The sequence below is a fragment of the Anarrhichthys ocellatus genome, unplaced genomic scaffold, assembly GCF_004355925.1.
Source record: "Anarrhichthys ocellatus isolate YVR2014 unplaced genomic scaffold, GSC_Weel_1.0 scaffold82, whole genome shotgun sequence".
Taxonomy (NCBI): Eukaryota; Metazoa; Chordata; class Actinopteri; order Perciformes; family Anarhichadidae; genus Anarrhichthys; species Anarrhichthys ocellatus.
This window is the reverse complement of record NW_022280112.1, coordinates 825,309-845,821: the sequence shown is the minus strand read 5'-3', so window position 1 is coordinate 845,821 and position 20,513 is coordinate 825,309. Positions and strand designations below refer to the sequence as shown.

Genomic DNA, 20,513 nt, shown 5'->3' with positions numbered 1-20,513 from the left:
GTTTCGCCTTTCGTCTGCATGTACTTCCTGCACTGCAGTGACACTGAGCCGGTTGGAGGAAAAGAAGAAAGGAAGCAGAATGCACAGGCAAGAATGCGTCCCGGTTGATTCCACTGTTTGATTTACATAGTAGCAGCGGCCGACAGGTTAGCGAAGTATGCTTTTGATCGGAAAACCAACATCATAAACACTTGAAGTAAGCCGGACTGTATAGCTTCTGCGCCTTCCTTACCCAAAACACAAGGTGACCGTGACCTGTGCCCAGCAGCTGTGTGAATGTGAAACCGGCTGTTGCTAGAAAAGAACACACTGCTTGGCTGACTCTCCCTGGAAGACACAGGTTAAAGATGGGTAAAAGTAACAAGAAAAAAGAGCTGACCTGCATGTGTGTGGTCTCATTGCTTGGCCATATGCAGGAAGTTCGAAGTGTGTCACGAGTAAACGGTAATTTATGTCGTCTTGTCATGAGCTCGGTGGGATAGACAAAGCGAGACAGACTGGAAAAAACAAAGATTGGGTAGTTGTTATGGTCAGATGTTCCCTGTGCTCAGCCTGGGCTCTCCACCCTGCAGAGAGGAGATGGACTCTAATGAAACGAGCTGGACGGCAGACAGCATTTCGCTCCGTTGTTTTGGTCTGGTCCTTTGGCCCTCAATTATATGAAATGCTCAGTGATTTATTCTGCATTTAATTTGATGGTTATTGCAAAAGGATATTCCAACAAGAACAGATGAAAACACTTCCTCCATACTTACCTTTGGGTAATAACTGGAGTCTGTTTGTGTTTGATGCATGACAGGGAATTGGAGAGATCAATGTAATGTGCCGATGTTGATGTGAGCATGGCTCTGGATTGGATCTGCTTTTGTGAACGTTTCTGCATGAGAGACATCCATAAATAAGGCCTCTGCTTTTTTTTTTCAAATTTTGAATTTTAAATTTGCATAAAGTTGAGTTTTAGTCATGATTATGTAAACTCAGATGCAGTGAATCATCAGTCAACTTGCCGCGTCAGGTCGGTCACGCATAAGATCTGTCAACTTCACATACGTTAACGGAATTGGTGTATCTCCACCTGAAGTGGTTTTGTTGCCAACAACGTGTTACAATGTTAACCTCGACCGTTTCATGGTAAAAAGGCTGCTGCCAGGGTCATTACAGTCATGGCTTTTACCCAAACTGCAAAATATGTCGAGCGGGGACTTTGACACGCCCGCATGCATGTATGCGTTTGTCCCAACTGTCTCAGCGGAAGATGGCGTTTGTGGAGCACTGAAACATTTTTAATATTTTGGGATCTGGGTTTTTGATATTCTGATACTGTTTTTGATATTCTTCTCTCTGTGCTCTCTGACAGTTATTCAGATTGTGGGACCCTATATGTGTGCAGCTGCTGCTCGCTGGTACAGAGCCAGAGGTTTTTTTTTTTCAAGCCAGCTGCTTTCATGAAACAAATTTGTTGTTGAGAGCCAGTCCTAGAGCGATGGCCAGGTACATTGCAGATTCTGGCAGTACAATAAAGAAAAAGTCTGGAGGGGAAAGATGGACAGAGAGAAAGAGGGAGAGGCAAAGGTGGAGGGGGAGTTATTGGGTGGCAGGGGACATCATGTTCATTTAAGCTGAGACACATGTTCAAGATTTGCTAACCTTTCTTGGTCTGCAAATCCTGGACGGTGCACTTGAGTGCTAAGAGCAACTCCCCTGAAGGAACAAGGAGTTTTACATACACGTAAATCCCGAGTTTTATTGTGGACATGTTTTATCCACTGATAAAAACATAAGAGAGATGTTTCCCAGAGCAGTAAATGCATCTCCACATCTGAATGAGCTTGTAAGCCATAACAACTGTCCCTTTGTTAAGCCCCACCTCCCTTTGCTACTGTACTATGAACTCTGTCACAGTTTGTAAACAATGACGACGCATGGAAGTGTGCTCACATAGTTTGGCAACAGAAGCGTGGCGAAGTGCAACAGCTTGTCAGGTTAAGCAAGGCTGTTAACCACCAAAGATCGACAATGCGACCCTAACAAAGTTCCAGATCTGTGTGCTATCAGTGAGCGGGTAGGAAACAGTAGTGATACATTATGAGCACCAGATGCCTACAACTACATTGTATGTAGTTTTGAGTCTATTGAGTTGAAAATCAGTCCCGTGGTAGTCAACACGTTTAAGAGCTCGGAGCCATAGCCGTTGTTTAACAAGTCGCCACTGTTAACTGAAGACTCTCAGACCAGAACACGTAGGCGTCCTCGTAAAAGCCTTCAATCAATTTCAAAGTACAAACCCATCTGTGTTTATTATCTACACCAACCGCTTACGTAAGTTACGACGAGCGACCACGGACGCATTCGACGGAAAGTCACTAGTTTAAACGGTCACTGGTAATGGTTTTAATTTAATTTGAAGCTTGCTAGATCGTCTGGATGTCTGCGGCCAAACACCACTTCAAGAATCATGAAGCGGTGTTCTTTTGCAAAAGAGCATCTTGCTGAACTAAGCATGTAAGTGTCACAAACTTGCCACAGAGCTTATTTTCTGCGATAATCCAAAATCCAGTCGAGAAAAATCCAAGTGGCTTTTCGTAGCGGGAACCTGTGCGATGCTAACTTGCGGGGTCGGCCTTCAAAAAATATGCAGCACAACACATGCACTCTGGGAGAGATCGCGTTGGGAGGGATTACACACATGCAGATCTCTTGGCTGCTGAACAACACCTTTGGATCAATTTAGAGGCGAAGCGCTTCACCTTTGAAAGTAGTGTATGGGAGAATACGGATTACTGCTTTTTATGAATCAAGATTTTTCCCAGCAGAAAGCTGAGTATTTACGGTCACAAGCTCACCTGTGCGTCCTTCAGGCTGTTGGAACAATGCAAGCAGCGCTGAGCCAAAGCTGACGTATATTTTTAAAGAGCAGTTATAAAAATTACATTTCTGATGGAGAAAAAAAAAAAGAAAGTACTTCCTAATCTTTAAAGATTGTAGCATGGTTAAGTAATATTTATAAATTCGGCCCTATGGCTGAGTTTGACCAAAAGCATGAACTTATTTTTTCAGAAACCGACATAAAACAAATCATCCAAATACAACTATACAAGTAACTGAGGTAAAGATTCAAGTACGGCTTAGTAATGTGAACAAAGTTAGCCTCAGAGCTGAACTTGATCAAACCTCCTGCTGTAGAAACATAACATGAAACAATAATCCATTGCGTTATAATCTTTGAAAAACACTAATAAAACGATCCATGATTCATACATTTATACATTCAACATCTTTTTGTAAGTATGAACTGATTTGACTCAACGCTGTACTGATGCACCACTGGACGACTTGGCACTGTCGATATACAGTTGTGTGAAAAAGTGTTTGCCCCCTTCCTGATTTCTTATTTTTTTGCATGTTTGTCACACTTAAATGTTTCAGATCATCAAACAAATTTAAATATTAGACAAAGATAACACAAGTAAACACAAAATGCAGTTTTTAAATGAAGATTTTTATTATTAAGGGGGAAAAAAAATCCAAACCTACATGGCCCTGTGTGAAAAAGTGATTGCCCCCTAAACCTAATAACTGGTTGGGCCACCCTTAGCAGCAACAACTGCAATCAAGCGTTTGCGATAACTGGCAATGAGTCTTTTACAGCGCTGTAGAGGAATTTTGGCCCACTCATCTTTGCAGAATTGTTGTAATTCAGCCACATTGGAGGGTTTTCGAGCATGAACCGCCTTTTTAAGGTCATGCCACAGCATCTCAATCGGGACTTTGACTAGGCCACTCCAAAGTCTTCATTTTGTTTTTCTTAAGCCATTCAGAGGTGGACTTGCTGGTGTGTTTTGGATCATTGTCCTGCTGCAGAACCCAAGTGCGCTTCAGCTTGAGGTCACGAACAGATGGCCGGACATTCTCCTTCAGGATTTTTTGGTAGACAGCAGAATTCATGGTTCCATTTACCACAGCAAGTCTTCCAGGTCCTGAAGCAGCAAAACAGCCCCAGACCATCACACTACCACCACCATATTTTACTGTTGGTATGATGTTCCTTTTCTGAAATGCCGTGTTACTTTTATGCCAGATGTAATGGGACATACACCTTCCAAAAAGTTCAACTTTTGTCTCGTCAGTCCACAGTCAAAATACTCGTCAGTATTTTCCCAAAAGTCTTGGGGATCATCAAGATGTTTTCTGGCAAAACTGAGACGAGCCTTTATGTTCTTTTTGCTCAGCAGTGGTTTTCGTCTTGGAACTCTGCCATGCAGGCCATTTTTGCCCAGTCTCTTTCTTATGGTGGAGTCATGAACACTGACCTTAATTGAGGCAAGTGAGGCCTGCAGTTCTTTGGATGTTGTTCTGGGGTCTTTTGTGACCTCTTGGATGAGTCATCGCTGCGCTCATGGGGTAATTTTGATCGGCCGGCCACTCCTGGGAAGGTTCACCACTGTTCCATGTTTTCGCCATTTGTGGATAATGGCTCTCACTGTGGTTTGCTGGAGTCCCAAAGCTTTAGAAATGGCTTTGTAACCTTTTCCAGACTGATAGATCTCAATTACTTTGTTTCTCATTTGTTCCTGAATTTCTTTGGATCGCAGCATGATGTCTAGCTTTTGAGGATCTTTTGGTCTACCTCACTTTGTCAGGCAGGTCCTATTTAAGTGATTTCTTGATTGAGAACAGGTGTGGCAGTAATCAGGCCTGGGTGTGGCTAGAGAAATTAAACTCAGCTTTCCAAAGATGTGATAAACCACAGTTAATTTATGTTTTAACAGGGGGGGCAATCACTTTTTCACACAGGGCCATGTAGGTTTGGATTTTTTTTCCCCCTTAATAATAAAAACCTTCATTTAAAAACTGCATTTTGTGTTTGCTTGTGTTATCTTTGTCTAATATTTAAATTTGTTTGATGATCTGAAACATTTAAGTGTAACAAACATGCAAAAAAATAAGAAATCAGGAAGGGGGCAAACACTTTTTTACACAACTGTATATTATTACCTCGGCCTGTACATAAAGCAGATGCAATGAAGCGCATACTACACAGATACACCCATACTCCTACTGACAGCCATATTGTAGCTTCTTTATCAAGCAACAAGACCCCCCACTGCAAGTTCTCTCAGACCCGCCAAGGCCTAATGATGACGGGTGTAAAACTTCACAGCTATTTATGTAAGCAACATACGGGGTCAGAGAGAGAGATGTCGATGGGTTAAAGCAAACTGTCGTCTGCTAAAGAGAATACAACATTCTTAAATTTACTATCACAACACTAAGTTTGTGAGAACACCTGTGTGAGTGGACCGTGGCTGTGTAGGGCCTGTAAAAGTAGAAAACTGTGGTTTTAGGGTAAGCTAACTGGTCGGACTGAAGTGTACTGACCGACCACAGCTAACTACGGGAGCACCTGCACGTAGCACCTCTGAGAAGGCCCGTCTTGATTGTGAACTCCCCTCGCTAACCAAAGAAAAAAAATGGCAGTGACTTGTGGCTACCTCACTGGCTAACAAGATACTTTTGAAATGTCCATTTTTGCTCTCGCCCCCTTTACAAATTATGCTTGCAGCTTTCTCCGCTAACAGTGCTAAGCTAGGTATACGTCCTGAAAGCTATCAAACTATTCCAACTTCCTGACAGTCAAGAGGCGCATTTTCAAAAAATGAATTCTTTAATGCATCATGTTTTGGTAAATTAACTCGTTGTTTGCCTTATCTGTTTCAGTAACAACATTGTAGAACGCTTTAGCGTAATGCTAAGCTATGTTTAATGACTGTATTTAGCTCATTTTAGTTTCAAAGGTAAAACCCGGTAGATATGTATCCGGTGTATGTGGCCAAGTTTATACAATAACAATAAGACGCATGTATTCAGTTTTCATTAAGCACGTTTTCATCTGGTCTGCAAGCTCTCACTTTCCAACTCGCCCAACATGTACATTCTGCTAAGGAAACAAGGGAAACAGTCCTGTTTAGCTCAAAATAGTTTTTTAAGGATAATTTGGGATCAGTTTGATGTCATAAATGCTCATGGCATACATCGTCTGTAAAGTCTACACCTGTGCATTGCATACTAGAATGTAACTAATATGGAAAGTTATGATATTCCTTCTCTAAAATGTTCCTGTTTTCTCTTTTTCTTTGTTTTATTTCTGAAGGGCCTATATGAGTGTGAAAGAGCTGAAGGAGGAGCTGCACCTGAGCGGCAGCGACACGCTCAATGTTTTCTTTGCCAGCAACTCGGTACGAGAAGAGCTGGCAGGAGCTGCAACGTGGCCATGGGCGAAAGAGGCTCTTACCCACCAAGGTAAGTTAAACTACATCAAACTATTGTGAATTAAATATAACTGTCATGTCGTCTTTATTTCCATTGTACGGTATTCTCTTTAAACCATTATCTCTTTTCCTCTTTGCTTCTTTATCGGATTTGTCAATATTCTCTTTTTTTACTTTTTTTGATTCATCCCTTAATCTCTTCCCTTGCCCTCCATCCTTTGCTGTCTGCTTTGGGGATATGCTAACAAGTAGAGCAAGTAGAGCTGGCAGGGATTTCCCCGGCACATTGCCCCTTTCCTGTTCCAATCATTAGGCCTCTTTCCACTGGAAACGGCTAATCAACCCAACAACAACCAAACAAACAAACGGCAGTGTGGGCTCCTTAAAAGCTTTTTTGGGGGGCAGGTTTTTCCTTATCCAAAGGACAGAGGATGATGTGTGCTGTACAGATTTTAATGTGATATTGGGCCTTATAAATAAAATGGACTTGACTTGACCAGTGTACCATTGTTGCCACCAATGCCTAGCTGTTCTTTATTCATTATTATTATTGTGCTAGTACAAAGTAGTGAGTGGAATCAAAAGTAGGACACACGTGGGCTAGATGTACCTCCAGTGGAAGCATTCATCATTTAAAGAGCCCTGTAACAAACGAAATGTGTGAAATACTGCTACTTGAAGCATTTCCAGCACCTTGTGAATCTCTCAAAAAGTCAGTCCGTCAGATGGGTTCCTAATCACGACAAGTTCAGTATGTTTAACTTAAATAAACAATGAAAGCTTCGTCTTGTTTTATATATCCTACACAAAATACAGATGAAATGACTAGTCGAAAGATTTTACGATTGAGAATTCATTATTTATTTATCATTGAAGTACATTTTTCCAGAGGATTTTCTGCTTTTCCTTAGTTTATATGATTTGGAATCTTATATTTATCCATTTTTTGACGGTCAGATTAAATAAGCTGTTTTATTTAGATTTGAATGTCACTTTGAGCTCTGGTAACTTCTGCTGGGAAGTTGTTATTTAAAATGTAAAAGAACAAATTGATAATTGAGCAATCAAAAACGTAATCGGTTGATTCAATGAAAGTAATTGTTAGCTGCAGTCTTATAAGCAAAACACAGGTGGAGTTTTACAACCACATTACACACATCAAATTAGCAATTTTATGTCTAAAATTAGAATGAAATTAGGCCAAAATGATTACGCAGCAAAATCTAAGCACAACAACAGTGCTATTAAACAAAATCAAAGTATATTTAAACCAGCTTTTAGCACATGATTAAGTTGTAACCCATTGATTTAAAAAAACCTGATAGAAAGAAGAGTTGTTTTTCTTTCTTTCTTTGCCAAACCATTTTTGTTTAAAGTTGAATAAACAGATGTTTTTGCTCACGGAGGAGCTGGACAATAGCTCCCTGTGAACACAGGGTGTCAAATAACGTAATTCGACTTTCCCTGGATTTATTGTGCCCAGCTGCTTTTTCGAAAAAGCTTTAATTCCATTTTGGGATAATAACTGTAATTACATAATCTAATATGTTGTTGTTCTGTGGATGTATGAGCTGGGGATAGATATCAATTATATAGGAATGCTTAATGCTCCCATTCATATTGTCAGAGTAGAATTAGACTGTTGTACTGAGTTCTCTCCTTTGCTTCAGTCGCTCAGCATCTGTCCTTGTTTAAACAAGTCAGTAGATGACAAGACCGGTCCGGAGGCCCTGTTGTTTAGTGTCTTCGCATTTAACGTCTTCATTGTTCAATGTCTTCGCCACGGAAATACGCTGTTTCTAATTACAAAACCAATCGCTGTCATGTCTGTTCTTGATTCTGTAATTATCAGCATACTCCGTACCTCCACTCAGAGGCTGTTCTCGTAAGAATGGCCCCAAAGCCACAGCTGATTTTAAAACGGATTTCTTTGGAATACTTGATGATTTGTATTTTGATTGAGTCTTTCATTAAAGAACATTTTTATTTTTATGTATGCATTATGTTGTTCTGTCAAGAAAACATTTTTAAAGAAATCCTGCGACCAGATCCACACCTAAAAAAACTAATTCTGACTTTCCACCAAACTGAATAGAGATCTGGAAACATATTTTGAGATGTTTTAACTACTGGACACATCAACAAACTAAATACACAACCTCCGAGGCATGAGCAAGGGGCAGCAGGATCCAAGCACAAAGGGATATTGCAGAAGAATTTAGAGGATATTAGTACACAGGTTTAAACATGTACTTCAGAGCAGGGTCATTAGAAAATGAACTTCATGTGCTTATGGAAACATAAAGAAGCTATGTTTCCACTGTGTTCTTCCATTCAGTCTTTCTGTCTGCTCGTTAAAGAGTGCTTTCTCCAAGTTCTATGAACCGTTCATGATTAGACCGGAGGCCTGATTTTCCTTCCGTTTTCTCGTTGTGATTCTGCTGCATCTTAAACACACTCATATAGTCTAGTAGTTATCTAGTTATATCGGCTTTCTCCATTGTTTATCAGTGATTTTGTGCTTTAGTTCATCTAGTAGTATAGCTTATTGCATTTTCAGTGGCATAGGTTGGTTCCGAGGCCATGGAACTTCTTCTTTACTAGTTAGACAATGGTGGTAGGTGTCAACTATTAGGAAAATGAGGCAAAATGACGAATACAAGGTTTCTGCAGAGCGTTCCTCTAGATTCAGAGCATGTCCACCCGCAGCCACGTAACAGTATCCAGTTTCCTGTTTTTGGTTTAAAGTACTTAAGTTTTACTGCTTTTCTAATTGGTTTTAAATGTCACAGTGCTTACTGTTTTTACAATGGAGGTTTGTTGCTCTTTTGGAAATTCTGTGGCAGAGAGTCAAACTGGAGCTGAATTGCCAGACAGCTGGTGGTTAGAATCTGGACTTAACAGCAATACCACATTAGTTTTGTTGGGCGTGTCTTGCCGTAAAGCACTAAACCTGTTTGAGGTTACTTTTGGAAATCACATCAGAGTGATGGAATGAGGTGTCACAGTTTTGCTATTTTAGATTTGTACCTTGCAATGGCGCAAAAAAAATGAATCTCACTTTTCCGTCACTTGAAATATTAAAAATAGTCTTAACAAAAGACAAAAACATTGAGATAGTAATAATATTATGACCCATTTGAATTTTATCTTTTGTCCTCAGGTGGGATGGTGCTTAACCCGTCCTACTTTGGCACCATGGGCCACCACAACACCATGATCCATGAGATGGGCCACATCCTTGGACTGTACCATGTCTTCAAGGGGGTGAGCGAGCGGGACTCCTGTGATGACCCATGTCAGGTAAGACTGTTCAATCGTCTCCTCTTGATAATACTTACAAGTCCTCCAACACATATAACCATATGTGGTTGTTTGTTCTGACCAGGTGGCAACCTCTGGTTCTGAAAAGTGAAGCCGATGTGGAAGTGCCCTAAACCTGCATTCTTTTTAATGTCCATCAGGGGGCGACTCCTCTGGTTGTAAAAAGGGTTAGCATAGAGGGATTGTATAATGGTCTATTAGAAAATAGACTCTACTTCCCGTCTACTAATGACTCTACTTCTCACTTCATTTAAGACTTCTTCAATACAGCATGATGTTCATTTAGTAAATTATGGTCAAATAGACCATAACGCAGGGTATGCTTTAGGGCGGGGCTACACAGTGATTGACAGGTCTCTATCACGGCGTTTTGCGGTCAGGGTGTTGTTCGTGTTTTTTGTCTCAGAACTTCAACCCTTTCACAAAGTGTTTTCACCTCAAACAAGTTAATTGTCACATTTTGGTCATATAAAAATGTCTTATTCAGCGTTTGGTTGTACTTAGCTCCACCCTCTCGGGTCACTTCTGGCTGCAAAAAAACAAGCCGGCGACAGCGATCTCCGAGGTGAAAGTCATATGTTTGTTTGACCCATCTGTCCACACCAACCGCATCCCTGCTTCGTCGCTCTTCAAACCATGTCACCTGACTTCCGTCTTTGGTCCCGTCGTGATTAGTACAGCCACTAGAGGTCGCTGCCAAACAACAGTTAATATGGGTCATAAGTAACACACGGCTTGTACGAACAACCAATGGGCTCGTTTAATATGACAACGGTTTTCCCTTTGCAAAGCTGTACTGTACTCACTTTTTGTTTCAAATGTTTATTGTTCGGTATCATACAGTATATTGTTTTATCAAAAATGCTACTGTATGTGGGAAAGCGTCTACACTTCTAACGTTCTTTATATGAACTTCTTTCAATGTCTGCTGTCTGTAAAGTACATACATTGAGCTTTTCACTCTTCTGTGATCATTTGCTAGTAGTTCTGTCATATGCACTTGCAGGAGACCACCCCATCCATGGAGACAGGAGATCTGTGTGCTGACACCGCACCAACACCCAAATCCAAAGCCTGCCACGACCCTGGAGCCGTCAATGATACCTGTGGACTCACCATGTACCGTGACACACCTTATAGCAATTACATGAGTTACACAGGTACAGTGGATAATATAATTAACAGTAGATGTACTGTCAAGAGATGTCGAAAAGAATCATTGACCCACAGAAGAAGTAGACTGTACACTGTACAGAAGAGCGAGGACATAAAGTAGACTCTATGTAACATCCTACTGCAAAATCACAAACGTTGCTTTTTTGTGCAAGACAAAATTCAGGAATACAAAACACATGGTTCTTGATTACAACTTGGTCTTGAATCCATATCATTTGTTGGGGACATGTTATGACATGTCCTCATATCAGGTGAAAAGACATGAGGCTCTTATAGAAAGTAATGTACCTCTTGACATTTGTAACACACAGCCACACAAGCAAGTACAACTACGACATATACTTCATGCAAACAACTTGCATTACTTTTTAAAATTTGTTTTGTTAGGACTCAGCTGGCTAATTTAAGATTTTTTTCGGTGATCCGTGATGATTACCTGGAGCTTTTCTTTGCATTGCACCCCGTCAGATGACAACTGCACCAACCATTTCACACCCAACCAAGTGGCCCGGATGCACTGTTATCTTGACTTGGTCTACCAGAACTGGCTGATGGAGCAGCAACCTGCCCCCATCCCTCTGGCCCCTATAGTGACGGACCAGAGTCCGGATTCTGTCTCAATCTATTGGCTGCCACCTATAAGGGGACCACTTTATCAGAGGTACGATTGCATGGGTTCTTCATTTCAATGTTTGACTCTCCACATTTAGTTATGTCTGTTATCTGCACTATATTGTTCAAATGTGTTTTCATTTTTGAAACTCATCAGAGCCCAAAAGATCTTTGGAAAATATGTCCACCTGTTGTTGGGTGGGTGGCAGTAGCTCTGTCTGTGGAGGTCTTGGCTTGGGAACCAGAGGGCCATTTGCTTGGTTCCCCTTATTGCTGCTTGCAGTGTTGTCGGGGGGGGGGGGGAATGCAGAAAATGACATGCTTTACTCAGTCTGCAGAGCCTTGAAGCCCCGCCCCCGCTGTTGCACAGAGCGCTGTTTGCTTGTTTATTCAAAGTTTATTAAAATTGTTGCGTGTCCAACTTTGACGCTGCACGTCCTTGGGTCCCCAGCAATACACCCACCAAGTGTGAAATAGATTAGATGGACAGTTCTGGAGCTATGTGAAAGACACACAGACAGACAGACATTCCTTGCTTTATAGGCAGATATGTTACTATTCGACTCATGCAACGCATAATGAACAAAGGATGCACTTGCCATGAGTGACAACAATGCCAGAAATGTGTTGCCTCTTTACCGTCATGCAAGTAGACAATTGAATGACAACTTACATGCCAGCTAAGTTCCACCATATGCACTCTTTTCTGAACGACTCAAGCCAGGATGGACCTGATTCTGCTGAGACAAAGGTGCATTCAGTGGCTCCTCGTTAACAAGTTCAAAGTTTGTCACCAGAACATTGCCCCCAGATGGATTACAAAATGGTACACCTTAGATCATCTTGGGGAAGGGAACTAAGTTTGCAATATGAATTGTATCATAAAACATGGCGGACACGTAACAGTGTAATAGCTAGTGAACATGTAATGAGAACAATCAGGGGAGTTAATGCCTGCTTCTACCTCCCAGTATCTTTTGGATTGGTTCATGTTTCGTATTTACCAGTGCACGATGACCACCTGAACAAAAACACTTAGAATGTCACGTCATACTCTCACTTCATGTGTTGATTACATGAGCAATAAACAACTGGCCCGTGTGCAACAGATGAGGGGATTCTCCACATGGTTATAGCTCCAAATCATGCCAAAAGACGGCTGCATTTGAAATGACGTTGGCCTTGTTGGCCCACTGGAAGGTATTCAGGTCCTGAATGCTCTACAAGTCATCCCCTCTACTTTACCTGTGTGTCTTCAGATTTCTGAAGTTGGTCCTACATTATTGTAGGGCTGGTCTTAAGAGAGACACATTTGTGAAAGAAGATGTTTCCTAATCAGCAACCCTGTTCCCTTATGTCCCAGCTCCTCCTTCCATGTGTCTGGTATCAACTGTGGAGACTGTGAGACGGACGGCATTTTCCACCAGTACGCCTCTGAGGCCACCTCACCTCGCATCTGTGACACGTCAGGCTACTGGACACCCGAGGAGGCAGTTGGTCAGTCAAAAAATCACTATGTGTGTCCAAAGAGTGATCTGGACAGGATCAACCTTTCTTAATGCACCCCTTGTTTTTTATACATTATTTGATCAAAATAGATTATTTTTCTACGGTTAAATAATGGCCAAGTTGAAATGAAAACCAGTAGAGGCAATTGTTGATGTCTCCTCTTTCATCCAAAAAATCCTCAGCATACTGAGTCTGATACACTCTTCTCTTTCAATAATTATTGACAGTGAGGAATGTGGCGGTCTTCAGGTTTGTGTCCTTGAGTTCTACTTGTGTCTCTGGTTTACACACACACACACACACACACACACACACACACACACACACTTCTCTTCCTTGTAAACTTCAGGTGCGTGCGAGGCTAATGGCTCCTGGACGAGGAAAAAGCAGAAAATTATTAAATGATAATTGCCCTCAGCTACAGACTTCTCTGTCTTGTTTTAGCCAAAGCGAGAACAAGGATTATTAGGCGAGCCGTCTACTCGGGTAATGTTTGGGTGCTGTTCAAACATTGAACCTCAGTCATCAACAAAAAAGCCCCCCCCCCAACAAAAGTGAATCTTGTAGCACTGTAGTGTGAAACATTACGCGTCATGTTAGCACATGGTCCTTGTTATTCCAAATAGAATTTCTGCAGAAGCCCGGGTTCCTTTGGCATGAGACGTAGAGTAACGGAGGAAAAGAAACAAGAAGGAAAAAAATAAAAAGGAACACAAGGAAGCAAACAAGAAAGCAAAGAGAGAGAAAGAGATAGACAGAAAGAAAGATCTTACGAGCACAATAACACTCTCGTTCTCCTCCGCGGTAACTCTACCCAAGAATGTGGAAATCCCCGGCTGGAATTTACACTTTGAAAACAAGCGGCGAGGAGGAGCAGGGGGGATTAGGGCTCCCTCTTTGTCGCTGCGGGACCATAATGATGATAAAGAGTCAATTACAGTCTTACTCTAAACAGTGGTATGCACACAGCTGAGGAGACAGCCAGTCTGCTGGCTTCCCCGGCTCCTTTTCACTCGCTCCCACTTCTGAAGAGGACGATGCACGGGGTCACTTTGTCAGCCAACGGAGACGGGCAATATCTCCCTCAGCAGGGAAATTCAATGCGGATATCAGGGCTTGCAACACAAAATACAAGTTTGATGGCAAAACACTGTTGGCTTGAATTATTAGAAAAATTGTCCTTTTACATTTCCTGACAATGTTGCCTGTGCCACAACGTTGACTGGTTCTTGTTTTGAAACCTCTTGGCCTGTTTCAGGAGCCTGAGATCCCGCTGAGAAGGATTCTATTTGTTTGTGTGCTGCTTTCAGCATTAAAGTGGTTCATAATTCAAAATGAGAAAGTTTAAAGTAAGTGCACTGTAAGTTCACTGTACTGCAATTTGTATCAAGATGTGAGTAGAGCGAGGGGATTAAGGTTGAGAAGTCCAGACCTGTACGGATGGAAATCTAATATCACATTTCTAAGCCGACTGATGGATGAAGATGGAAATGTATAATACGTGAGGAGGAAATGAGTTGTGGCCGCAGCAAAAGTAATAATTTAGAGTAAGAAGTAAAGAGTCAGAAAGAACATAAAAAAAGATGTACAGATGTACAAGAATGTAAAAAAAAAAGCCTGGGATAGTTGACAGTGTAATGCTGGTGATAAAGTATTTTAATAAATATCTATAACTATTCACTTTTGTCCTGAAAGTATTGAAATACGATACATGGATGGATGTTTGCATCCATCCATAATGATGTATGGATGCAAACTCCATATATCTATATACTTGACCATCATTGGAAATCTTAAAGCAGTCATATACATTTTTTAGCCACATGGTGGCGGTGGAACAAGGAAAAAAACACTTTCATATATTATGATCTTCTAAAGTTGTTATAGCAAACATGTTAGCGAACAGTTTTATACATACTCGTCTCTCAGACACAGAGCAACGTCATCATCCCATTGGTTGCGTGGTTTGCATGGACATTTGGCTCGTTGACTGAAGCTAGTGCTTCATTCATAACGTTGACCAGCAAATTAGAAATCAACATTTGAATGCTGCCCAGTCCAGACAATATACAGTATGCCCTCATCACAACCGCAAATCATTTTAAATGATGTTTAGTCTCTCAGAGACTCAGTATCAGAGACTTAGTCTCAGAGACTCAGAGACTTAGTCTCTCAGAGTTCAAGTCTGAACTCTGGAATAATGCACGATGGAAAGCATTGGATTGACATTGACTGTTAAATATTGGCACACAGCCCGAGGCCATATTCTGGGACATAAAGCTGCTGCCAGAGCCTATAGGCTTGTGTCTCCAGAACTAATGGTATGATATTGTGAGGACTGGACTAATTAACAGGCAGCAGAGCTAAAACGCAATCTTATATTTAATAATTTTAGATTTTATATTCATCGAAATGAAATTACAAAATGTGTCCATCATTTTGTCATGCCATTAAAGCCAGATGAATATCATCACGAGCAGTACATCTACTCTGTTAAACACTTTCTGGACCAGGACCCCCAGACTTGTCGTTAGATTGTCCCACCCTCATTCTCAATGCTTCCTACACCCATGGCTTCAATTTGTTGGTGTTTAACCTTTCAAAAACAACATTTTCACTCCGGTCAAAAAACTGCTTGCTGGAGAGCAAGGACACGCTGGAGAGCAAGGTCACGCACTGATGAGTTATATTCATTTAAGAAAGTTGATTTATAAAAAAAGACAAACTCATTTAATCCGATGAATCCCTGTATTCAAACTGAGGATTTTAAAATATATTTTAGGGTGATGATGTCATAAAATATGACAACTAACATTCAAAGCTTCATTCAAAAACTTCAATAAAAGCTTTGAGATAAAAATAAACACATTTGGTACATCCTTAACTGCATCCAAAAAAGTGATGTTACCTGAATTTACGAGGATGATATCAACAAGCAAATTGAGCAATGCGTAGGACGATCTTACCAGACTCTAGCACATGTGGCAGACATGGCTGATCTTTATTAATATGTCTAGCACTTCAGTTGCTGGAAAATGTAGGCAGCTAATGGCAACAGTTTACAGTTCTGGTTCATTTTTTATGCCAATTTAGGCCGATGTCGACATCATTTAACTGGCGTTCACATGGCAATCCACTGTGCTTCAGACGGTGTGAAATGTGTAACACCTCATTACCATCAGGATTTTTATTTGGCTTTCTGGGACACAGCTGATAATAAAACTACTGTAATGTGATTCCATCGTGCTAATCACTAACACTGTAACAATTATCAACTCATTTTGCCGGGTGTAATGGTGTTACTATTGCGTTTTGAATGCTTGCCATGTTTTAGGTCACAGAGCAGGACTTTCTTTCACACTCAACTGGAAAATTCTGCTCTTTCTTGTTAATAATGTGAGTGGGTTTGCTGGTAACTGTTAAAAGTAATACTGAGACCTTTGTTAAATAGAAGTGGGCAAGACAAACAAAAAGAAAAAACATCTTTACAGAGGAATTATTTATTAAGACTAAAACTCCACTAATCTGCTTCATCAGGACTGTGTTGGTGTGTTTGATCACATCTGATTGGAGGAACCATCTCCCCGTCAACATCAGGAAACCATACCACAGCTGTCATCATATTCAAATATTGCTACATTTTGGTGCACAGAAGTAAATGACATCACCGATACTTCAAACCAGTAAAAAGAGCGCTGAGAAAATCAGAATACTGAAAAGTCTCAACTGAAATGACCAAAATCGTCCTAACTTTGGCTAAAGATTGTGTATCAATGTAGGATCCCCTCGTTAGGAGTAAGAAGCTGAATGGAAAAAGAGCCGATCGACCGGTCGAAGTAAATGGCTGCCAAACCAGAGCCCGGTTCTGCTTGAGGTCTTTGCTTGTTGTTACTTGCCACTGTTGCTCGCTCATGGTGGGACTTGTTGGGTGTCTGTAAATAATATTCTAAAGAGTCTGGACCTGCACCATGCCAAAAGTGCCCTGAGGTTACTTCTGTTATGGTTTTGCACCATACAAATGCAATTGAGTTGAATTGAAAAATGCAATATGTGATGAATGAAAGATACACTAGCTGCAACTAACGATTCATTTCATCATTGATTAATCTATTGATTATTTCCTCGATTAACAGAAAAGTTGTTGAGGCCAAAAAAAAGTCAATCCGTTTATCCCAAAGCCCAGGGTGACGTCTTGTTTTGTCCACAACTCAAAAATATTCAGATTATTGTAACAGAGGAGTGAAGAAACCAGAACATAATCACATTTAAGTAGCTGGAATCAGATAACTTTGACTTTTCTTTTGCTGAAAATGACTCAAACCGATTAATCAATTCTCTAAATAGTTGGCGATTAATTTAATTAGTTGAAAACTGATGGAATAATACATTGGTCATTGCAGTTAGGTAGCAAGTCGAGCCACTGTCTAAATCTGATACACAGGTGAATGTTAAACTGCCTCTGCACTGTACTACCGTGTGTCTGATTGGAATGTACATGGTCACCAGCTTTAGGGTCATGGAATGGATGAAGACATGAATATTGATGCGTGTGTCCGTGTGATGTCGTTGAACCCCAGGCCCACCTGACGTGGAGCAGCCCTGTGATCCCAGCCTCCAGGCCTGGAGTCCCGAGCTCAGCCTTTATGATACCAACGTGACCTCACCGTGTCCTGACACGGAGGGCTGCACACTCACGCTGAGGTTCCTCCACCACATCGTTCCACACAAACTTACACTCTGGGTCACCTACGTCTCTTCCAGTAAGTATCACTCCATCACAACCAGGAGGCAACCTCCGGTTCTGCTGAGTGAACCGATGGTTTATGTCTTAAAACTTGCATTTTCTCTACTGTCCAGCAGGGGGCGACTCCTCTGGTTGTATAGAAGTCTATGAGAAAATGACTCTACTTCTCTCTTGATTTATTACCTCAGTAAACATTGTAAACATGAGTTTATGGTCTCAATCTCTAGTTTCAAGTCTTCTTCAATACAGCATGATGTTCATTTAGTAAATGATGGCCCATTTAGAGTCACACAGACCATAAAGCAGGGTATGCTTTAGGGCGGGGCTACTGTGATTGACAAGTCGCTGCCACTACCAGAGACGTATACGGCGTCAATTGACTACATTTACCATCAACACTGATTGGACATCCACATAGGAGGTAGCAAATTTACTCTTTGGTTTTGTAACCAGTCCCGATTTTGTGATTATGTGTTCGATTTGTAATCGATTATTATATTTAATGAAGTGACAAAAATGTTCCTGGTTGTAAGATCCACCTCCATCCCCCAACCGCCCTGTGTGCGCTTTAGTGGCCTTTATACTTTATACTTGCTATAAAACCAGTAGTCTGGTGCCACTGTCGACACACACATAAATCTCTGCACTGCCACTGATGTTCAGAATGACAGACATACCAGCAGACACATTTAGCATGATCTCTCTGTTTCCCCGTCCCAGACAACCCGGCCCTAGCCAACGTGGAGCTGATAACAGACGCGGGGAAAAGCATCAACCTCGGACCCCAGCACGTCTTCTGCGACATGCCCTTCACGCTGCGCCTGGACACCCGCGGCGCCGCCATCGTCGCTGTCAAACTCTGCACCTTCGACGAGAAGATGGAGATCGATGCCGCGATGTTGTCCTCAGGCCCCGGCAGCCCCCTGTGCTCCGGCTGCCAGCCCCTGCTGTACTGGATTCGGCGGCAGCCGCCCTTCACCGGCAAGACCCCCTCGCCTCAGACCCGGCAGACGTTCACTGACAGGTCAGTGACAGATGTTGTCAGGGTGTTTGTAGAGGCAAAATCACTCTTACTGAAGATGATCTTACATGACCTTGTTTTGCAATAATGTCTCTAAGGTGGACACATTGTAACAGTGACCCCAGCCTGGAGAATAAACCCGAAACAGGTAGATGCAACCGCAATATGTAATGGGAATCAATTACCCAGGAGTCCCTCTGAGGCAAGGTCCCCAGTCTGGTTTTCTCTCAGGTGCAGATGCTGGGTACACACACACACACACACACACACACACACACACACACACACACACTGCCTCGGCATCAGCAGCTTCAGAGGAAAAATAAGACTGAGGATCACAAAAATAATGTTATTTAGGGACACAGCATTGCATTAGCACACACACAGCATTGCCTGTGTGTGTGTGTGTGTGTCCTCAGATCTGCTAATCCACAGTTATCGGTCTCTAAAAGAGTGTTTGGGTCTGGTTCTGTTTGGAAATGTTTCCAGCATGGGGATGTGGAGCTGAGGCTACTGATCCAAATCGTTTCCATCAAGCAAAAGCATTCTGAAGTTTCAGGGCTGAGGTTGAATAAGTTTGTCCAGCGTCCCGTCTCGTGTTGCCGGGTGTCCAAATGATTAACAGAATACAAATGTAAAGCCACAAGGCTTTTGTTTTTGATGAATCTTACTAAATAGCTGCTGGGACATGAGAGTTATGTCCCAGGATTGCTGCTCATTTTGGGCTGAAGTTCAAATGTTGTGGCAATTTTCTAAAAACAAAACAAAACCTGTGGCTCTCTTACAGAGCAAGGTAGATGTGAGGTGGACACAGCTTTAAAAAAAAGAGTTTATTTTTCAGCTAACACGTCTCCTGCGTTACACAAGCTGGGTCTAAGTGCAAAAAGATGTAAGAACCGCTGGGAATTGAGTTATGTGGGACTGAGTAGGGCAGAGAGGGGTTGATGTGAGGAGAAGAGAGTGTTTGGGAGCAACGGGTTTGTAGACGAGGGAGAGGAGGGAGAACAGATGAAAAGGAAGAGGGGAGAGGGGAGGAGACAGAGCGGGATTGGAAAAGATATAGATACCGCGTACGAGAGATGCAAAAGAGAGAGGAAGAGACGAAATGAGGATATTGTAGGTGAGGAAGGGTAAGAGAGGACTACAGCTACAGCAGAGTTTGAATATGAACAAAATGTGAGTGATTCGTCCTGATGAGCTCTGTGGTCAGCGTGACGAGGACAAGACGAACTGTTGAACCAATCAAAACACTTTATTTCTTGTGTGTTTTTGTTAATCAGGTATCCTGATCACCCCTTCGATCACCCCAACAAGCGCTTGTCAGCCCCCTATTTTTGTTAATGAAGTTGAGTAATTTAAGAGGGAATCAGGTATGTCGGGAGGAAAAGATGACCTAAAGCCCACCATGATTATCATGAAGAGGCCTCCAGAGGGAGAGAGCTGTGGCAGAGGGCTTTGAGACGCAGCACAGATGAATAGAGAAGGGGTGGGGGGGGTTCAAATCCTTCGCTTCCTCCTCTGATCCATAATTAATAAAAGGGAATCCGTAGGTTCTGGAGATTTCTGCTCCTCCTGGTTAACTTTGGCACCAGGCGGATTCTGAAACACCAGGATGAGGGCTCCTTTCATAGACTCAACTCACTGAAAACAGATCAATAGTCCTGATACTGGAGCCTCGGTATCGCTACACACACTTCCTGCTGCGGTGCTGTGAGGTCATGGCATACAAGGTTACAGATAGAAGCCACTGGTTCCCACTGCGATCCCACGAGCCACTGTTCACCGTGTCCATCTGCAAATACCATGCTTCCTCTCTACACGGCACCAAATACCATGCTTCCTCTCTACACGGCACCAA

The 20,513-nt window shown here is 42.0% G+C and overlaps 1 protein-coding gene across 1 annotated transcript in view; it reads left to right on the top strand.

Annotated features, from left to right (window-relative positions):
• pappa2 (pappalysin 2) overlaps positions 1–20,513 on the top strand; it is a 67,914-nt gene that overhangs the window by 10,332 nt on the left and 37,069 nt on the right. Inside the window, exons 5-11 of the mRNA XM_031874564.1 lie at positions 6,152–6,300; positions 9,433–9,572; positions 10,600–10,753; positions 11,238–11,430; positions 12,745–12,878; positions 17,468–17,650; positions 18,355–18,658. Of these exons, the coding sequence (XP_031730424.1) occupies positions 6,152–6,300; positions 9,433–9,572; positions 10,600–10,753; positions 11,238–11,430; positions 12,745–12,878; positions 17,468–17,650; positions 18,355–18,658 (1,257 nt within the window). The remainder of the gene's footprint in view (positions 1–6,151; positions 6,301–9,432; positions 9,573–10,599; positions 10,754–11,237; positions 11,431–12,744; positions 12,879–17,467; positions 17,651–18,354; positions 18,659–20,513) is intronic.